The 21322-nt window shown below is 52.8% G+C and overlaps 1 protein-coding gene across 2 annotated transcripts in view; it reads left to right on the top strand.

Moving 5' to 3' along the window:
* The first annotated feature begins 905 nt into the window (after positions 1-905).
* Positions 906-21322, top strand: part of ATP2A1 (ATPase sarcoplasmic/endoplasmic reticulum Ca2+ transporting 1) — a 26143-nt gene continuing 5726 nt past the window's right edge. Inside the window, exons 1-14 of one of the 2 annotated variants that reach the window (XM_032155708.2) lie at positions 906-1038; positions 1353-1370; positions 1755-1837; positions 3161-3265; positions 4669-4807; positions 6793-6873; positions 9414-9499; positions 9650-9947; positions 10996-11162; positions 16482-16570; positions 16832-16934; positions 17149-17280; positions 20319-20444; positions 20552-20770. In XM_032155708.2, the coding sequence (XP_032011599.1) occupies positions 921-1038; positions 1353-1370; positions 1755-1837; positions 3161-3265; positions 4669-4807; positions 6793-6873; positions 9414-9499; positions 9650-9947; positions 10996-11162; positions 16482-16570; positions 16832-16934; positions 17149-17280; positions 20319-20444; positions 20552-20770 (1764 nt within the window). In that variant the 5' untranslated portion in view covers positions 906-920. Of the gene's footprint in view, positions 1039-1352; positions 1371-1754; positions 1838-2409; positions 2528-3160; positions 3266-4668; positions 4808-6792; positions 6874-9413; positions 9500-9649; positions 9948-10995; positions 11163-16481; positions 16571-16831; positions 16935-17148; positions 17281-20318; positions 20445-20551; positions 20771-21322 lie in introns of those variants that run through there. The other variant, XM_058440854.1, reaches the window with a different exon arrangement.

Here is a 21322-nt window from a genome sequence, read left to right as displayed (position 1 = left end):
GGGGGGCCCTGAGGGTTCTGTTCCCAGAGGCTGAGTTAGAGCGATGAGGAAGGGGGGGCAGTTTTGGGGAGAGACAGGCAGTGCTGGCTTTGCTCACCAGGGCCTGGACACTAAATCCCTTGTTGATGGCTGTGGCAACCCCTCCCTAGGGTAGGGTTACCATCTTCGGCCCTGTCCCCTTGACTCTCTCCCCTCCTCACTTCCCCTTGTCCCTCTAGGAGCCACTTCCTCTAACCCCCAAAAGATGTTCTCCCTTCATCAGTCCCCCAAAGGCTTGGGGTATCTCTGCCACTGCTTCAGCAAACTGGGTGAGGAGGAAGGAGACTGCGGCAATGGAAAGAGGCTCCAGGCAGATGAGGCAGGAAGGAGGGTGTGAGGAAAGGGACAGGTGAGGCCGGGGATGGAAGAGGGCTCAGGGAAGAACTGGCGGGATGAGTTTGGAATGGGAAATTCAATGCAACTGGGGAAGTCGAGGCAATGGGGGGGTGGGGTCAGTAGCAGATGACAGAAAGTGAAGTCTCTCCCTACCCCACTTCCCTGGGGCTGGGGCTACCTTTGCGTCCCTCATGAGTGACATCTCAGGCTGCAGCTCCACTGTTCCCCCTCTGTCAGCAGAAATATCTATCTTTTCTGACCCCTCCTGCTGGAGTCTCAGCCAGCCAATCCGTGATCTGGAGGAGGGGGGAGCCCGGCCTCCCCCTGCTCCCTCATAAGGACCAGCTGGGGACCGGGGGGTGGCCGGCTGCTCAAGTGGGACGGGGGTCAGAGCTTTGTGGAGGGAAGAAAAACCTGGAGGGGGCAGGAGAGTAAGAAGAAGAAACCCAGGCAGACAGGCAGTTGGACACACTGAGGAAGACCCCCCACGAGTGGGAAACCCCTAGAAGGAACACACCGGCCCCGGCCCCCAGGAAGGGAGCGCAATGGAGGCCGCTCATGCTAAAACCACGGAGGAATGTTTGGCCTATTTTGGGGTGAGTGAGACCACGGGCCTCACCCCGGACCAAGTTAAGCGGAATCTAGAGAAATACGGCCCCAATGGTAAGTGTCCCTTGGAAGAAAGGCTGGTAATTAATGCCCTCCTGCACCCCCAAAACACACGCACACGCATGCACGCGTTTCTCCCTTCAGGGTTTCTTAAGGAAGAGCTGGGCCGTTGTCCAGTGCTCGCAGGGGGAAGAGGATACTGAGAAAACAGAGTCCCGAGATCCAGAGATTTGGGAGGTTTTAATGGGATGACCTTGATGAACCTCAAGGTGGCCTGATTCTCTTACCTTAGCCACAAAGTCTGGGGTGTAGGGGGCATGAGGCTGAACCCCAAATGAATCTGTCCTTTTCTTCTTTTTCCTTGGTAGAGCTCCCTGCTGAGGAAGGTAAGTTACTGAAATCCCTGAACTCTCATAAATGACCACCCCCCACCCCGCCCTGTCCCACTCCCTCCTCCCTGCCTCTTTAGATTCCTTGAGCAAATACCCCTTCCCAAAAGGCAAATCTCCCTCCCTAAAGGTTAGAGTCCTGTCCGGGACAGAAGTCTCCCAGGCACTTTCTCCTTGAAGCATCCAACCCTTGAACTGCCCCCCACTTTGCCGAGTCTGTTTCTGGACTCCAGGCGAGCTTCTTAGCCCTTCTCTGGGCACCAAGCTGTCTGCCCACCACCCTAGAGCCTCCCCACTGCAGGCCGGAGTCCAGGGCGCTCCATCCCAGACCTTCACCCCCTAGACCTTAACCCGGGGCCCTCCCCTTGCCTCCTCCCCCAGGGAAGACCCTGTGGGAGCTGGTGATAGAGCAGTTTGAAGACCTCCTGGTGCGGATCCTCCTCCTGGCCGCATGCATTTCCTTCGTAAGTGTGGGAGGGTCTCTGGGGGCTGGCTGGGGGTGTGAGGCTGGGATCAGGCGAATCCAGGGCTCGCAGTCACTGGATCCTCCCGTCCGAGTCCCAAGCATCCCATTGTACAGACGGGGAGGGCTGGGGGGCAGCAACGGGTGTGATTCGCGTCCTCCTCTTTACTCCCCCGCACCCCACAGGCAGGTTTTATTTTAAGCTTTAAGGGTGTTCTCAGCCAAAACACCGAAGCTAAGCCACCCTCGCGGCTTCAAGAGCTTGGAGGGCTCGGGTTACCCCCTCGAACTCCGGGCTCCGGGTCCCGCCGCGATGCAGGCTGCAGCTCCGGGGGCCACTGCCACTCCCGGCATGCCCCGGGCGGGCGGCCGCCCCACCAATCCCCACGCCCGTCGGCGCCCCTGCCCCGCCCTCCCCGGCCGCCTGACGCTGATTGGTCGAGGGGAGGACTCGCTCCTAGTGGCGGGAAAGCGCGGCGGTGTGAGGATGACTCAAAGGAGCCCCGCGCCCGGTCAGGGAGGTCACTGGCATCCCTCGCCTCACCCGCCCAGCCTGGCCTTAGCTCTTCCCCGCGCTCCCTAGGCACCCCCACCGCCGCAGAGCATCTCCAGGGCTCTGCCTCCTCTCCCGCCCTGGGGGCTACCTCCCACTCCGCAGTCCATCTGCGTGTCGCAGGTTCTTCCGCAGCATGTGAGTCTTGCTGGGGACTCTGGAGGCAACGAAAGCCTCCCTGTGCCTTGGTCTCCGAACGCAGGCCCCGTCGCGTTAAGCACAAGCTGGCAGGGCCTCTCTTCTCCCTTCTCAGATTTGCTCCTTGACATTTGCCTGCTGCCTGGCGGTGGCAACAGCTGGGGCGGGGCGCGCGCAGGAGGCCCCGTAACCCTATCCCCGCTCCGGCTCCCTCGTGAAACCGGAGCTTCCCTGCCTTGGGCGAGGGGGAGGGCTGCGGGGGCCAGACCGCCTGCGAAGACCACAGGGTTTTTCCTCTCGGGTTTTGGCTCCCGTGGGATGGATGTGGCTATGCGGGGAGTTGGCCTGAGCTTCGCTTCTAAGCCAGCAGCTTGGTGAGGGAAACCTGAAAGCATTCCCAGCTAATCCCCCAAGTGGTGCAAGTCTGTGCGCGCCCATCCCGCTGAGTAAGGCGGTGGCAGGGCCTGCAGTGAGTGGACCGACCCTTAGACGGATGTGGGGCCACAGCGCCCCCACGGTGCCTGGCCCTCCTGCTGGCTCCTGCACAGTTCTCCCCTCTGCAGTGGTCCACTTCCTTTCTCCATCCCTTTTGGGGCCTCATTACCTGTCATTCTCCTTTCCCCTGCTCCCCAGGTGCTGGCCTGGTTTGAGGAAGGTGAAGAGACCATCACGGCCTTTGTTGAACCTTTTGTCATCCTCTTGATCCTCATTGCCAATGCCATCGTGGGGGTTTGGCAGGTTAGCTTTGACCCTTCCTTACCCCTTTATGTCCCAACACTGAAGGAGAGGTCAACCCTCCCTCCAGTCTCCTCCTCCTCCATCACCTCCCCCATACTTGCCTCTTCCTCTTGTCCTATCCCCTGGTCTGGAATGGGATGGAGTGTGGGGAAGAGGTGGGAGACTGTGACCCACTATCACTTCCTGGCTATGTGACCCTGAGCAGCTTCCTTTATCCCTCTGAGCCTCAGTTTCTTCATCCATAAAATGGGGCTAGCAATCCAGTGTGAAATTGACTAAGATGATGCATGTGCCTGGCACACAGTAGGAATTCAATAGACGCTAGCTTGATTTCCTTCTTCCTCTGACCTGACCACCCCCTACATGTCCTGTCCTCTGCTTCCTGGTTTTTTTGTTTTGTTTTGTTTTTTAGGTCGTTTCCAAAGTGAAAACCCAAATGCTACCTTGCTTTGGTTTTAAGAAATGTCAGGCTATAAGCCATTTTTTGGTGCTCACTGGTTTTTGAACACTGAGGATAGAAATAGCCACTTTCGTACTTTGGGAGGCCGAGGCGGGCAGATCAGTTGAGGTCAGGAGTTCAAGAGTAGCCTGGCCAACATGGTAAAACCCCATCTTTACTAAAAATACAAAAAAATTAGCTGGGCATGGTGGTGGGTGCCTGTAATCCCAGCTACTCAGGAGGCTGAGGCAGGAGAATCACTTGAATGGGGGGGCGGAGGTTGCAGTGAGCCAAGATTGCGCCATTGCACTCCAGCATGGGCAACAGAGTGAGACCTGGTCTCAAAAAAAAAAAAAAAAGAGAAATAGCACTTTCTCTTTGCCCCAATGTTACAGGCACAGCAGAGCCACTGTGTCTGTGGTGCTCACAGGTCCAGGACAGCATCTGCAGGGCAGCCTCTGATTTTCTTTGATTTTTTATTTAGATTTTTCTTTTTGAGACAGGGTCTCGTTCTGTTGCCCAGGCTGGAGTGCAGTGGCGTAGTCTCATCTCACTGCAATCTCTGCCTCCCAGGTTCTGGTGATTCTCGTGCCTCAGCCTCCCAAGTAGCTGGGATTACAGGTGCGTGCCACTACGCCTGGCTTCTTTTTTTTGTACTTTTCATAGAGACGGGGTTTCACCATGTTGTCCAAGCTGATCTCGAACTCCTGACCTGAGGCCTGCCTCAGCCTCCCAGAGTGCTGGGATTACAGGCGTGAGTCACCATGCCTGGCCTAATTTTCTTTGATTCTTTTTTATTCTCTCCCCAAAACCCTCTCACCTGTTTTCAGCTGTAGGTGACAGTTTCCTCAACATACACACAGCCCTGCCCGTGTGGGGTTTTGTTGCCTCCCCTGTGCCAGGAGCCGCAACTCCATAACTCTGCCTCCTTTGTATAACCCTGCCTCCTCCACCGTCTCCTCAGGAGCGGAACGCAGAGAATGCCATCGAGGCCCTGAAGGAGTATGAGCCAGAGATGGGGAAGGTCTACCGGGCTGACCGCAAGTCAGTGCAAAGGATCAAGGCTCGGGACATCGTTCCCGGGGACATCGTGGAGGTGGCTGGTGAGTGACAGGGACGGCTGGTCCAGGATGGGAGGTCTTGGGGCCGAGGACTAGGAGACGCCGGGGGCTGGTCAGGCTCAGATCCGGGTGTCCAGGAGGATGGCGGAGTCTGCTTCTCCTTCCGACTCCTCAGAAGGTCATCTCAGGCCACTCTGGCCACAGCCCCCCCCTCCCCAGTGGAGTCTCAGCAGGAACAGCCAGTCCTGTCCCTGAGGCTGCAGGCAGACCCCCTGCTCCCCATCCTCTCACCCTGCACTCGCACTCGCAGGCAACAGGTGGAACCCAGTCCCTGCCAATGGCCCCGTCTCCACCCCCTCCCGGGGCCTGGCTTCCCCCTCCTTCCACCCACCCCAAGCTTGGTCAGCTTTCAGTCTTGACCTCTCTGTGCCCTTGAGGCCTCTCAAAGGGGAAGGAGCGACGGCAGAAGGGAGGAGGGAGGCCGAAGGCTCGAGCCCCCGACCATGTAAGGGAAACTCAGGCCCGGCACGGAGCACGGGACCGGGGAGGAGGGAGCTCAAGGAGGGCCCCGCCCGCGGCAAGGGACACTTAATGCCTGGCCAGGGAGGGGTGGGGGCCGGGTGGCTAAGATTACTGGGATTCTGCCCCCTTCAGCGGTTTTTATATTTGCCCTGAGCAGGCCTTCCTGAAGCTCCAGGCCCCTGCCAGGGGGAATGGCTCTTCTGAGGCTTCCTTCCCTGTAGCAGACACCCGAGTCACCACCCCAGGGAGCCTGGGGAGAGGGAGTGAGGGCAGGCTGAAGACCCCGGCGCCCCATCACAGGGCAGCCTTGCCACCGTGACAGCATGAAGTCAGCTCCACGAATGTCTATAAATATCACGCGGGCTTGGGTGACAGGGTGTCCCACCTGACTCTATCCCGACCTCCCTCCTCCCTCCTCGGTCCATTTCCTCTGGCACAGGAGGGGGCCTTAGAAACAGAGGGAAAGGAAAGCGATTGGACCCTGTCCCCAGTACCATCCGTGGGACCAGTGTGGAATTAGGCAGTGGCCCTGGGAGGTTCTTAGCCTCCTCCTAAGGTCTCTGAGTCTGGCTAGGCATCCATCTCTCCAGCCGCCCCACAAGGTGGTTTCCATGGCCTGCCAGCCCACCTGTGCATCTCCCTGGCCTCACCTCCACCTATTCACTCTCCAGCCTGTGCTGCCCGCCCCACTCTTCCACACCTGTTTCCTGCCCACCCCCCGCTTCTCTCCAGTCCCATCCCGTCCTGTCTTGTCCATGTCCCCAGCTCACTCTCCCTGGCTCCCCGCCTCCCTGCCTCCCTGAAATGCTCAGACTGGGCTGTCAGGTTCCTGATATGTGGTCCTCTCCATGACCACCCTGCGCCCCCCGCTGCCCTGAGTCCTGCCCACTCATACCTTCCACTCACTCCTCTCCTGCCTTGCCCTCCACTGTTCCTCTTGGTTGCCCTCGATTTTCTCCATTTCCATATTTTCCCATTTCTCCCTGCCTTCCCTGGCTGTCCACTTCATTCTCTCACCCCGACACCCCTTCTCTCTAACGCACCGTTTTCCCTGAGTTCTTTCCTTGCCTTTCCTCCTTGCCTTTCTCACTCCTGTCTCCCAATCTCAATTATAGCTTCTTGTCCTACAGCTGGACTGTCCCTAATTTCCCCTCCAGTCATTCAGTGGGCATTTATTGAGCACGTACTATGTGCTGAGCAGTACACCTGCCCATCCCTTCTCAGGGCTCACAGCCAGCGGGAAGAGATGTGGGAGTTCAAGACCAACCTGAGCAACAGAGCGAGACTCCATCTTGCCATGGACACAGGGACAGAAGGGATGGGTGTCACGATGAGGGGTTGCCAGCTTCAGGAGCTCATCCCGAGGGCCTGATGCAAGCCCTGGGAGCCTCCCCAAGACCTGAAGGATGGATGAGGAGAACGAGTCAGACACAGATTGGGTTTTTCTTAGGAAGGAAGAAAATTTTATTCCCAAGTTACCTCCCTCTTCCCTACTCTCTCCACAGTGGGGGACAAAGTCCCTGCAGATATCCGAATCCTCGCCATCAAATCCACCACGCTGCGGGTTGACCAGTCCATCCTGACAGGTCTGCTGGCCTGGGTGGGAAGATGCATGGGGGTGGGATGTGGGGAGGAAGAGGCAACAAGGGGGAGGTGAGTGGAAAGACAGAGAACCCTCACTGTCTGAGCAACATAGAGAGACCCTGTCTCTACAAAAAAATTGTAAAAACTAGCTGAGCATGTTGTTGAGTGCCTGTAGTTGTGACTACTCAGGATGCTGAGGCAGGAGGATCACCTGGGTATAGGAGGTCAAGGCTGCAGTGAGCTGTGATCACACCACTGCACTCCATCCTGGGCCACCCTGTCTCTATCAAAATAAAAAACAAAAGGCTGTGCGAGGTGGCTCATGCCTGTAATCCCAGCACTTTGGGAGGCCGAGGTGGGTGGATCACCTGAGGTCAGGAGTTAGAGACCAGCCTGGCCAACATGGTGAAACCCCGTCTCTACCAAAAAATACAAAAAATACAAAAATTAGACAGGCGTGGTGTCAGGCACCTGTAGTCCCAGCTACTCAGGAGGCTGATGCAGTAGAATTGCATGAACCCAGGAGGCTGAGGCTGCAGTGAGCCAAGATCATGTCATTGCACTCCAGCATGGGCAACAAGAGCAAGACCCCATGTCAGAAAAAAAAAAAAAAAAAAGACAAAACAAAACCCAGCACTGGGGCCTCCCCCTGGCTCGCTAGTAGTGGCTGTGGCAGTGGCAGCACTGCTTGACATTTTCTTTTTTTTTGAGATGGAGTCTTGCTCTGTCACCCAGGCTGGAATGTAGTGGCACGATTTCGGCTCACTGCAACCTCTGCCTCCCGGCTTCAAGCAATTCCCTGTCTCAGCCTCCAGAGTAGCTGGAATTACAGGCGTCCGCCATCACACCCGGCTAATTTTTGTATTTTTAGTAGAGACAGGGTTTTACCATCTTGGCCAGGCTGGTCTTGAACTCCTGACCTCATGATCCACCCGCCTCAGCCTCCCAAAGTGCTGGGATTACAGGTGTGAGCCACCCATTGCACCCAACCTGCTTGACGTTTCCATTCTGTCCCAAGCCTGAAACGGGCCAGGTAGTGGGAGAAGGCTGGATGCTGTTGCCTACTCGCTAGATAGCCGCCAGCCCACCCCTTCCACATGGACATAGGGCCACACACACCTCAAGAACTGTCCTGTCTCCTTCAGCCTCCTCAAAAATCCTCCAGGGAGGAGCCATGAGATTCTAGGACAAGATAGGGGGTTCAGATACACTGAAAACCATGGCTGCTAGGCTGGGCGTGGTGGCTTATACCTGTAATCCCAGTGCTTTGGGAGGCTGAGACAGGAGAATTACTTGAGGTCAGGAGTTTCAGACCAGCCTCGGCAACACAGTGAGACCCCATCTCTATAAAAAAAATTTTTTTTTAATTAGCTGGGTGTGGTGGTGTGCACCTGTAGTCCCAGCTACTTGGGAGGCTGAGGTGGGAGGATTGCCAAAGCCCAGAAGCTTGAGGCCACAGTGAGCTATGATTACCATGGCAGTCCAGCATGGACAACAGAGCAAGACCCCATCTCTATAAAATTTTTTAAAAAATTAGCCGGGCATTGTACTGCACACCTGTAGTCCCAGTTGTTTGGGAGGCTGAGGTGGGAGGATCACTTGAACCCAAGAGTTTGAGGCTACAGTGAGCTATGATCACACCACTGCATTCCAGCCTGGGCAACAGAGCAAGACCCTGTCTCTATAGATCCACCATAGCTGCTTCTGTTTCTGCACTGGCAGGGAGAAGTGAAGAAGAGGCAGAAAACATTCCCCATGGTCCCAGGGGGCAAGGGCTAGGCTGGCCCAGGCTTGCTCCTGAGCCCCTGCTCTTAGGGTGAGGGAGGCATGGTCGTAAGGGTAGGTCCCCCTTCCTCCCAGAAACATGCTTGACAGTTAAAAGTGTGGCTCCAAATATGTCCACTTATTTGATTTTCACCCAAGACATTGTTTTGCAGTGTACATGTCCTTGTCCCCATTTTACAGAGGAGCGAGCACATGGAAGTTAGGTGATCAAACACAGCTTGTTAGTGGTCAAGCTGGGGCTTGGGTCAAGGTCTTTTTAAGAGCAGTGGACTTCTGGCCGGGCACGGTGGCCTATAATCCCAGCACTTTGGGAGGCTGTGGGCGGATCACTTGAGGTCAGGAGTTCAAGACCAGCCTGGCCAATGTGGTGAGACCCCGTCTCTACTAAAAATACAAAAAAAAAAAAAAAAAATTAGGCAGGTGTGACAGCATGTACCTGTAATCCCAGCTACTTGGGAGGCTGAGGCAGGAGTATTGCCTGAACCCGGGAGGTTGCAGCAAGCTGAGATCTTGACACTGCACTCTAGCCTGGGTGACAAGACCGCAACTCTGTCTCAAAAAAAAAAAAAAAAAAAAAAAAAAAGGAGCAGTGGACTTCCTAGCTGCCTTCAGTGGCTTCTTCCAGAGTCCAGACATCCCCCAGGGATGGCTACTTGGTCCTTACCAGGAGCTGTCCTGCTGAGCAGGGAGAGAGGTGCGGGAAGCCTGGGAGAAGGACATGATATCATCCGAAAACCCCTTGGCCCCTTCTCCACAGGCGAGTCTGTATCTGTCATCAAGCACACAGAGCCCGTTCCTGACCCCCGAGCTGTCAACCAGGACAAGAAGAACATGCTTTTCTCGGTGAGCAATCCGGGACCAGCTGTCACACACTCAGTCAAGCCAGGTGCCCGGGTTGGAGAGAAACATGGCGTGTGAGAAGAGATGGTGTGGGGAGATGCGGCATGAGGGTCACCTCTTGCCTGATTCCCTGCCTTCTCTTTCCCTTCCCAGGGCACCAACATTGCAGCTGGCAAGGCCTTGGGCATCGTGGCCACCACCGGCGTGAGCACCGAGATTGGGAAGATCCGAGACCAAATGGCTGCCACAGAACAGGACAAGACCCCGTTGCAGCAGAAGCTGGATGAGTTTGGGGAGCAGCTCTCCAAGGTCATCTCCCTCATCTGTGTGGCTGTCTGGCTTATCAACATTGGCCACTTCAACGACCCTGTCCATGGGGGCTCCTGGTTCCGCGGGGCCATCTACTACTTTAAGATTGCCGTGGCCTTGGCTGTGGCTGCCATCCCCGAAGGTACAAAAGCCTTTCTTTTCTCCTCCCATTTGCTAATCCCATCTGCAAAGACCCCTTTTCTTTTCTTTTTTTTTTTTGAGATGGAGTCTTGCTCTGTCACCCAGGCTGGAGTGCAGTGGCGTGATCTTGGCTCACTGCAAAGTCTGCCTCCCGGGTTCACGCCATTCTCCTGCCTCAGCCTCCCTAGCAGCTGGGACTACAGGTGCATGCCGCCACACCTGGCTAATTTTTTTGTATTTTTAGTAGATATGGGGTTTCGCCGTGTTAGCCAGGATGGTCTCAATCTCCTGACCTCGTGATCTGCCTGCCTCGGCCTCCCAAAGTGCTGGGATTACAGGTGTGAGCCACTGCACCCGGCCTTGCTCAATGCAACCTCTGCCTCCTGGGTTCAAGTGATTCTCCTGCCTCTGCCTCCCAAGTAGCTGGGATTACAGGTGCACGCCACCATGCCTGGCTAATTTTTGTGTTTTCAGTAGAGACAGGGTTTCACCATGTTGGCCAGGCTGGTCTCGAACTCCTGAGCTCAAGCAATCCACCCGCCTCAGCCTCCCAAAGTGCTGGGGTTACAGGCATGAGCCAGCACGCCTGGCCCAAAGACCCCTTTTCCAAGTAAGGTAACATTTACAGGCTCCAGGGATTAGGATCTGGTATCTTTAGGGACCATCATTGTTTGTTTGTTTGTTTAATAGAGACAAGGTCTCACTCTTGTTGCCCAGGCTGGAGTATGGTAGCACAATCATAACTCACTGTAATCTCGAACTCCTGGATTCAAACAATCCTCTTGTCCCAGCCTTCCGGGTAACTGGTACCACAGGCAATCACCACCATGCCCAGCTAATTTTTAAATATTTTCAGAGGAGTCTTACTGTGTTGCCCAGGCTGGTCTCAAACTCCTGGCCTCAAGTGATCCTCCCGCCTCAGCCTCCCAAAGTGCTAGGGTTACAGGTGTGCACCAACGTGCCCAGCTGGGGGCCACTATTTAGCAGACTACAGACCACACCCTCCATCCCCTTGCAGATTCCCTCACGCCCTCCCTCCCTCCCCACAGGTCTTCCTGCAGTCATCACCACCTGCCTGGCCCTGGGTACCCGTCGGATGGCAAAGAAGAACGCCATTGTAAGGAGCTTGCCCTCTGTAGAGACCCTGGGCTGCACCTCTGTCATCTGCTCCGACAAGACAGGCACCCTCACCACCAACCAGATGTCTGTCTGCAAGGTCAGGAGCAGTGTGGGCAGCGCGCTCAGTCAGAAGGCTGCCTGTGGGGGTTAAATGGGCCCTCCAAAGATAGAGGTCTCCCTTCATCACTGCTGGCTTCTCATCTGGGCCTGCAAAATGCTCAAAGGGCAGTAGAACGCCATCCCGTCTGCCATGAACGGGATCAGAGAAGACCCTTGTGCCCCAGCCAGACAGCTCACTCTGACCACCATCCATGCACCAGGCACTGCCACACATCGTCTCTCATCCCTCACAATAGCCCATTCAGAGGATGGTCTCATTATCTTCATTTTTTTAAATTAAAAAAATTATTATTATTATTATTTTGAGACAGAGTCTCACTCTGTCACCCAGGCTGGAGTGCAGTGGTGTGGTCTTGGCTCACTGCAACCTCTGCCTCCCGGGTTCAAGCGATTCATCTGCCTCAGCCTCCCTAGTAGCTGGGACTACAGGTGCCTGCCACCACGCCTGGCTATTTTTTTTGCATTTTTAATACAGACAGGGTTCGCCATGTTGGCCAGGCTGGTCTTGAACTCCTGGCCTCAAGTGATGTGCCCCTGTTCGCTTCCCAAAGTGCTAGGATTATAGGTGTGAGCCACAGCACCCAGCCTAACTTCCTTTTTTAGAGGAGGAAAAAGGCTCTGAGAGATCAAATGACTTCCCCCAAGATGCACAGTTAATAAATAACAGAGTTGAGCTTCAAACCCAAGTCTGTGTGGCCCCAGAGTTTCTGCCTGTGAAGTAGATGGCTCTCCAGAATGGTCACTCATGACAGGGCCCCGCCAGACTGCCAACACCGACCGTGAACAGCATTTCCTGAAGCAGGGCTCTTAATCTTTTCTGTGCCTCACACCCCTTTGCAGTTGAGCTCTTCTCAGGATAATATTTCAAATGTATATTAATAAAATAAAACAGGCCAGGTGCAATGGCTCACGCCTGTAATCCCAACACTTTGGGAGGCCAAGGTAGGCAGATCACGAGGTCAGGAGTTCAAGATGAGCCTGGCCAACATGGTGAAACCCCATCTCTACCAAAAATACAAAAATTAGCCGGGCATGGTGGTGCGTGCCGGTAATCCCAGCTACTGGGGAGGCTGAGGCAGGAAAATCGCTTCAACCTTGGAGGCAGAAGTTGCAGTGAGCTGAGATTGCGCCATTGCACTCTAGCCTGGGCAACGAGTAAGACTCTGTCTTAAAATGAAATGAAATGAAATAAAATAAAATAAGCCAGGGGTGGTGGCTCACGTCTGTAATCTCTTCGGGAGGCCAAGGTGGGAGGATCAATTGAGCCCAGGAGTTTGAGACCAGCCTAAGCAACATAGTGAGAGTCCATCTCTACCAAAAAAAAAAAAAAATTAGCCTGATGTGGTGGTGCACACTTGTAGTCCCAGCTACTCAAGTGGCTGAGGCAGGAGAATCACTTGAACCCAGAGGATGGCTTGAGCCAGGAAGTCAAAGCTACAGTGAGCTGTGATCACACCACTGCACTCCAGCCTGCACAACACAGCAAGACCCTGTCTCACACACACAAAAATAAAATAAAATAGGGCCAGGTATGGTAGCTCACGCCTGTAATCCTAGCACTTTGGGAGGCTGAGGCGGAAGGATCACTTGAGCCCAGGAGTTTAGACTAGCCTGGGCAACACAGTGAGACCCCATCTTTTAAAAGATAAAATAGAAAGTTAAAAAATAAATAAACAAAACAGGATTCTGTTTTTTATTTTTTATTTTTTTTTTTTGAGATGGAGTCTCACTCTGTTACCCAGGCTGGAGTGCAGTGGCCCAATCTCGGCTCACTACAACCTCCCCCTCCCAGGTTCAAGTGATTCTCCTGCCTCAGCCTCCCGAGTAGCTGGGACTACAGGCATGCACCATCACGCCCAGCTAATTTTTGTATTTTTAGTACAGATGGGGTTTCGCCATGTTGACCAGGCTGGTCTCTTAACTCTTGACCTCAAGTGATCTGCCCGCCTCGGCCTCCCAAAGTGCTGGGATTACAGGAGTGAGCCACTGCGCCCGGCCAGGATTCTGTTTTAAAAATACATAGGAAGCTGGGCACGGTGGCTCACACCTGTAATCCCAGCACTTTGGGAGACCAAGGTGGGTGGATCACCTGAGGTCAGGATTTCAAGAATAGCGTGTCCAACATGGAGAAACCCTGTCTCTATTAAAAATACAAAAATTAGCTGCGCATGTTGGCAGATGCCTGTAATCCTAGCTACTAAGGAGGCTGAGGCAGGAGAATCACTTGAACCCAGGAGGTGGAGGTTGCAGTGAGCCGAGATCGCGCCATTGCACCCCAGCCTGGGCGACAAAAGCAAAACTCCATCTCAAAAAAAATATAAAAGACCCGGTACAGTGGCCCACGACTGTAATCCCAGCACTTTGGGAGGCCGAGGCGGGTGGATCACCTGAGGTCAGGAGTTCGAGACCAGCCTGACCAACATGGAGAAACCCTGTAAAAAAAAAAAAAAAAAGGTAGCCAGATGCGGTGGCTCACACCTGTAATCCTAGCACTTTGGGAGGCCAAGGCTGATTACCTGAGGTCAGCTTGGCCAACATGGTGAAAACCAGTCTCTACTAAAAATACAAAACATTAACCAGGCGTGGTGGTGGGCACCTGTAATCCCAGCTACTTGGGAGGCTGAGGCAGGAGAATCGCTTGAACCCAGGAGGCGGAGGTTGCGGTGAGCCAAGATTGCACCACTGCACTCCAGCCTGGGCAACAGAGTGAGACTTTGTCTCAAAAAAAAAAAAAAAAATAAATTTAAAAAAAAAAAGTAAAAAAAAAAATACATAGGAAAGATACATAGGGTTACAGAGGAAACTAATGATTGTGAAATACAGTCCTATCAAAATATTTTAAAAACAACTTTGCAATTTGGCAACATACATGCTTCTTTATTAAGGCATTAATTAGCGAGTTCTCAAAGTGGGTCTAAGCACTATCATAATGTTGAAGCAGTGGTGAGCATAAATTATGCTATTTTGAGAGATCTGCAACAGTGGTAATGTGATAGGAGGAAAGTATCTGTGATTAAATTGGTGACAGTCACAGGTTTTGCTAATACTAATGTGGTCTGTTGACAACATGCATAACTGGAAGGAAATGTCAGATGTCAGCTTGAGAACAAGAAAAGCTGTCGTTTTTTTCTTGGCTGTCTCAGTTTTTGGGCTCCTTGCGGGGTCTTCCACTGACCTCAGGCCAAGAACCCCTGCCCTTCACAGAGTTTTGTGGAAGACTACACCCATGAACTAGAAATTGCTGTTCTGAGAAGCGAGGGCTGTGTGGTCAGATCAGGGCGAGAAAGGCTGTAACCTTGGCTCCTGGGCGAGACCCACAATGCCTGCTGGTATTTGAAAGCCTTAGAGGGGGCTGACTGTGTAAAGAAGACGGATTCTGCTTTAACCCAGAGGTTCCCAAGTTTTTTTTTCTGACCACAGAACTTTTTTGTCTTGGAACCCATCTTAACCATCTCTCTTCTCGGGAATGAAAAGCCCAGTCTCTGTTGCATTTGCCCAGGGTTCAGAGTAGGCCACTCCTCCTGGGCACTGCGTTCTCCACATCCCTCTAACGCACAGGCCACAAAGCCAGACCACAGGCTCGTGTGACTTGGCTCCTGTCGTGTTTCATAAAAATTAATTAATTCTCATGCCTGTAATCCCAGCACTTTGGGAGGCCAAGGTGACTGGATCACCTGAGGTCAGGAGTTCGGGACCAGCCTGGCCAACACGGCGAAATTCCGTCTCTACTAAAAATACAAAATTAGCTGGGTGTGGTGGCGCATGCCTGTACTCCCAGCTACTCTGGAGGCTGAGGCAGAAGAATCACTTGAACCCGGGAGGCGGAGGTTGCAGTTAGCCGAGATTGCACCAGCCTGGGCAACAAGAGTGAAACTACATCTCAAAAAAAAAAAAAAGAATTGCCCATATATTCGAAAGTCAAAGGCCGGGCGCAGTGGCTCACGCTTGTAATCCCAGCACTTTGGGAGGCCGAGGCGGGCGGATCACAAGGTCAGGAGATCGAGACCACGGTGAAACCCCGTCTCTACTAAAAATACAAAAAAAAAAAAATTAGCCGGGCGTGGTGGCGGGCGCCTGTAGTCCCAGCGACTCAGAGAGGCTGAGGCAGGAGAATGGCGTGAACCCGGGAGGTGGAGAGCTTGCAGTGAGCCGAGATCGCGCCACTGCACTCCAGCCTGGGTGAAAGAGCGAGACTCCGTCTCAAAAAAAAAAAAAAAAAAAAAAAAAAAAGAAAGTCAAGAGGCTGGGCATGGTAGTTGCCTGTACTCCCAGCATCATGGTGGGTGCCTGTACTCCCAGCGCTTTGGGAGGCCAAGGCAGGAAGATCACTTGAGCCCAGGAGTTCAAAACCAGCCTGGGCAACATAGTGAGACCCAATTTCTACCAAAAAAAAAAAAAAAAGAGAGCGAGCGAGAGAGACAGGCATGGTGGCATGTGCCTGTGGCCCCAACTACTTGGGTAGGCTGAGGTGGGAGGATCACTTGAGCCTGGGAGGTCAAGGCTGCAATGAGCTATGATCACACCACTGTACTCCAGCCTGGGCAACAGAGCAAGAACCTATCTTAAAAAGAAAAATAAAAAGTCAAGAGATTTCATAGGAAGATAACCTGAATTTCTAGCTCTTCCTGCAAAACTGGAAGATCTGGCCACATGCAGCTGGAGCTATAGATGGTCCAGGTGCCAATAGGTGGGCTGTTTGACACAGTCCCCACCATACCTTACTGTGTTCCATCTTATTTTATTAACTGGTCTACAGAAGCTCCAGCACAGCCTGCAGTCACTCTTGTTTGTGTGTGTGTGTATTTTTTTTGAGAGTTTGGCTCTTGTCGCCCAGGCTGGAGTGTAATGGCACGATCCAGGCTCACTGCAACCTCTGCCTCCCAGGTTCAAGTGATTCTCCTGCCTCAGCCTCCGGAGTAGCTGGGATTACAGGCGCGCACCACCACACCTGGCTAATTTTTGTATTTTTAGTAGAGACAGTGTTTCACCATGTTGGCCAGGATGGTCTTGAACTCCTGACAGGTGATCCACCCACCTCAGCCTCCTAAAGCGCTGGGATTACAGGTGTGAGCCACCTCGCCCAGCCTCAGTAACTATTGTTTTAAGGTTGTTGATAGAGAATGATTGCAACAGCTTGGTGGGAAGTGGGTAGGGTATACGGGGGGGACAAGGAGGGGTGAGTAGGAGGGAAATGGTGGGAGGGTAGGTGTTGGCAGTGCGGGCCTCCCTTGATGCAGGTGCCCGCCTCGGGATGGGGAGAGGTGGACATCTGTGTGCCTGCCCTTCTCCCCCGCAGATGTTTATTATTGACAAGGTGGATGGGGACATCTGCCTCCTGAATGAGTTCTCCATCACTGGCTCCACTTACGCTCCAGAGGGAGAGGTGTAAGTCACCCAGGCATCTTCTCCCCAGCTCCTCACGCCCCTTCCCACACCCCCTTTCTCCCTGGGGCCCTCCATGTGGTTTTGCTTTCCTTTCACTCTCCTCTTCCTCCCCGACCTTGTTCTCTCTCCTGATATCCAAGTTGGCTCTCCCCACTGTCCTTCCTGACCCTCTGCTGCCTGCTCTTCCTGTGCCCTCTCTGCATCTCATTCCCTGTTCTTCTCCACTGTCTCTGTCCCTTCCTCCCCTGACCCTGCTGCCAGCTTGAAGAATGATAAGCCAGTCCGGCCAGGGCAGTATGACGGGCTGGTGGAGCTGGCCACCATCTGTGCCCTCTGCAATGACTCCTCCTTGGACTTCAATGAGGTAACCTCTCCTTCCCCTTCCAGTTGGCTCAGAGTCTGGGCCTCCTCCGAAGGCCAGGAGGAAAGGGTTGGAGGAAGGGGACCCAGTACACCCAGCCCTCTGCCAGGGTGCAAGGGAGGCAGTGGTTTGCTTCCTTCTTACGCTAGGTGGAAGGAGGGCGTGACAGGTAGGAGCCTGGGGCACCGACTTCCTCTTCCTCCTCTGCCCATCTCAGGCCAAAGGTGTCTATGAGAAGGTTGGCGAGGCCACTGAGACAGCACTCACCACCCTGGTGGAGAAGATGAACGTGTTCAACACGGATGTGAGAAGCCTCTCGAAGGTGGAGAGAGCCAACGCCTGCAACTCGGTGAGCCTGCGGAGCCCCTGCCACAGGGCTGTCTCCACACTATGCTGCATAGACTAGAGGAAGGCAGAAGCCCCAGTTGGGCAGAGCCCAGTGCCTGTGCTGGGACCTCACCCAGGCAGCAGACAGCCCCCGCAGCTTCTCCACAGGCTGATGTGGGTGGGACCCATTGTCCCTGGGGCTGCCTGGCGGCTATGCCCTTGATGGATCTATGATCACTTTTGCCTGCTGTGTCCTGAGTTGAAGTGGACAAAGCTGGACACGGAAACCACAAGGGACCCAGCCAGGAGCAGTCCCAACTTCATCTGTTATTCCTTTGTTTCTAGAAGCACTTATTTTCAGCAGACCATAAGTCCTGACTTAGGATTTGGGAAATGTGGCTACTGCACCTATAGGGAAAGCCTTTCCTTGCCCAGATGAACCCGGCCACTTCTAGGACTGTCACTCTCAGTTATTGCTATTGATACTTGCTGAATGTCTCCATTAAGCACCTCTCTCTGGGTAATTATATTCCCCACATTTCTCTCTTTCTCTCTTGTTTTGTATATGCAAAATGCTCATTGCTACTTTATTTAATATAACAAAAAAAGCGGGCCAGACACAGAGACTCATGCCTGTAGTCCCAGCATTCTGGGAGGCTGAGGTGGGAGGATTGCTTGAGCCCAGGAGTTTAAGACCAGCCTGGGCAACATAGTGAGACCCCCATCTCTACAAAAAAAACAAAAACAAAAACAAAAAAACAAAGAAAGAAAAAAAAGAAAGAAAAAAATTAGTTGGGTGTGGTGGTGCACTGTACTCTAGCTACTAGGAAGGCTAAGGTGTGAGGACTGCTTGAGCCCAGGAGGTCAAGGCTGCAGTGAGCAGTGATTGCACCACTGCACTCCAGCCTGAGCAACAGAGGGAGACCCTGTCTCCAAAATAAACAAACAAACTGAAAGCAACTTAAATACCTGTCAATAGAGGATTAATTTTTAAAATTTATAAATGATAATGCAAACATAAATTTTTATTTATTTTTGAGATGGGGTCTTGGCCTGTCACCCAGGCTGGAGTGCAATGGTTATTCATAGGTATGATCACAGCGCACTGCAGCCTTGAACTCCTGGGCTCAAGCGATCCTCCTGCCTCAGCCTTTCAAGTAGATGAAGCTACAGGCATGCACCACTTTTCCTGGCTATTGATTTTTTGTTCTTTTTATTTTTTTATTTTTTTATTTTTTTTTGGAGAAGTATCCATGATACATTTGGTGAAAAAGGCTTTCATTCTTTTTGTTTGTTTGTTTGTCTGTTTTGAGAGTCTTGCTCTGTCACCCATTCTGGTGTACAGTGGCACGATCTCAGTTCACCACAACCTCTGCCTCCCAGGTTCAAGCAATTCTCCTGCCTCAGCCTCCCTAGTAGCTGGGATTACAGATGCAAGCCACAACGCCCAGCTAACTTTTTGTATTTTTAGTAGAGACGAGTTTTTTTTTTTTTTGAGATGGAGTCTCTCTCCTTTGCCCAGGCTGAAGTGCAGTAGGGCCATCTCGGCTCACTGCAACCTCGGCCTCCTGGGCTCAAGCAATTCTCTTGCCTCAGCCTCCTGAATAGCTGGGATTACAGGCATGTGCCACAACGCCCAACTAATTTTTATATTTTTAGTAGAGACGGGGTTTCCCAATGTTGGTCAGGCTGGTCTTGAACTCTTAACCTCAGGTGATCTGCCTGCCTCGGCCTCCAAAGTGCTGGGATTACAGGCGTGAGCCACTGCGCCTGGCCTTCATTTTTTTTTTTTTTTGAGACAGAGTTTCGCTGTTGTTGCCTAGGCTGGAGTGCAATGGTGTAATCCCGGGTTCAAGTGATTCTCCTGCCTCAGCCTTCCGAGTAGCTGGAATTACAGGCATGCACCACCATGCCCGGCTAATTTTGTATTTTTAGTAGAGACAGAGTTTCTCCATGTTAGTCAGGCTGGTCTACTACTAAAAAATACAAAAATTAGCTGGACATGGTGGCGTGTGCCTGTAATTCCAGCTACTCGGGGGGCTGAGGCAGGAGAATGGCTTGAACCTGGGAGGCAGAGGTTGTAGTGAGCCAAGATTGCGCCACTGCACTCCAGCCTGAGCAACAGAGCAAGACTCCATCTCAATATAAATAAATAAAAATTAATTCAAATTAAATAATATACAGAGTACCTCCAATGCTCCACAGCAATTGCTCAGTTGCACCAATTGTACAGTGCAGATCACATAACATTTCTATCATTACTAAAAGTTATAGGGCCAGGTGTGGTGGTTCATGCCTGTAATCCCAATGCTTTAGGAGGCCAAGGCAAGAGGATTGCTTGAGGCCACGAGTGAGACCAGGCTGGACAACATAGGGAGACTCTATCTCTAAAACATTTTTTTAATATTAGCCTGGAGTGGTGGCATACATCTGTGGTCCCAGCTACTCAGCTGGCTGGGAGGCTGAGGCAGGAGGATTGCCAGAGCCAAGGCTACAGTGGGCTATGATCACGTCACTGTACTTCAGCCTAGGAGACAGCACAAGACTCTGTCTCTAAAGAAAAAAATAAGTAAATAAAAATAAACAAACAAACAATGAAAGTTTTTTTTCTTTTTTCTGAGACAGAGTCTCGCTTCGTCGCCTAGGCTGGAGTGCAATGGCACGATCTTGGCTCACTGCAATCTCTGCCCAGCTAATTTTTGTAGTTTTAGTAGAGACAGGGTTTCACCATGTTGGCCAGGCTGGTCTCGAACTCCTAACTTCAAGTGATTCACCCGCCTCAGCCTCCCAAAGTGCTGGGATTACAGGCATGAGCCACCGCGCCTGACCAATAAAGAAAGTTCTATGGGACAGTGCCACAATAGGCCATCCTGTTTCTTCTGTGCTTTAACCTAGGACCCTGAAGCACCATGGCAACACTAGCCTTGGGATTTTCTCCTTTTGTGCTGTAGGGACCAGACTTAGCATTCGTCTCAGCCTTAACTTGGGGTCTGCTCTGACCTCCAGATTCTTTTTGACCATTTTAAGAGGACTGGTCTCCCCTCCCTGTCTCCTCTCCAGGTGATCCGCCAGCTAATGAAGAAGGAGTTCACCCTGGAGTTCTCCCGAGACAGAAAGTCCATGTCTGTCTATTGCTCCCCAGCCAAATCTTCCCGGGCTGCTGTGGGCAACAAGATGTTTGTCAAGGTCAGAAATTGGAGTGTGCCTCAGCCCCCTCTTCTTCCTACTCCTGGCCCCATCACTGTGCCCTGGAAGGAAAGTGGTGGTCTCTGAATGCTGTTCTGGTCTCCTAGGGTGCCCCCGAGGGTGTCATCGACCGCTGTAACTATGTGCGAGTTGGCACCACCCGGGTGCCACTGACGGGGCCGGTGAAGGAGAAGATCATGGCGGTGATCAAGGAGTGGGGCACTGGCCGGGACACCCTGCGCTGCTTGGCCCTGGCCACCCGGGACACCCCCCCGAAGCGAGAGGAAATGGTCCTGGATGACTCTGCCAGGTTCCTGGAGTATGAGGTAAGCAGTTGGGAGCCTCCCACTGAAGTGGAGCTGGTGAAGGGCCGGGTCCCAGCCATCCACTCACAGCTCCACCACCCGGATCATTTCCTACCTCGTCAGTCAAGTCGATGGCTCCTTAATACAGGCCATGGAATCACAGGACACTAGTTTCAAAGAACCTTGGGAGGCTGGGTGCAATGACTCACGCCTGTAATCTCAGCACTTTGGGAAGCTGAGGTGGGAAGAGTGCTTGAGCCCAGGAGTTCAAGACCAGCCTGGGCAATGAAGTGAGACCCCATCTCTATAAAAAAAAATTTTTTTTAATTAGCTTGTTAAATTCATGGGGGTCTGGGTAAAAAGTAAAATACATTTTTAAAAATGTTAAAAGAAAAGAGATGAACTGGACATGGTGACACACACCTGTAGTCCCAGCTACTGGGGAGCCTGAGGTGGGAGGATCACTCGAGCCCAGGAGTTGGAGGCTGCAGTGAGCCATGATCACACCACTGCACTCCAGCCTGCATGACAAGCAAGGCCTTGTCTCTAAAAACAAAAAAACACACACACAAA

Source organism: Hylobates moloch, unplaced genomic scaffold (assembly GCF_009828535.3).
Source record: "Hylobates moloch isolate HMO894 unplaced genomic scaffold, HMol_V3 SCAFFOLD_6, whole genome shotgun sequence".
NCBI classification, from domain to species: Eukaryota; Metazoa; Chordata; class Mammalia; order Primates; family Hylobatidae; genus Hylobates; species Hylobates moloch.
The sequence above is the reverse complement of the archived record's forward strand: the minus strand, read 5'-3'. Positions and strand labels throughout refer to the sequence as shown.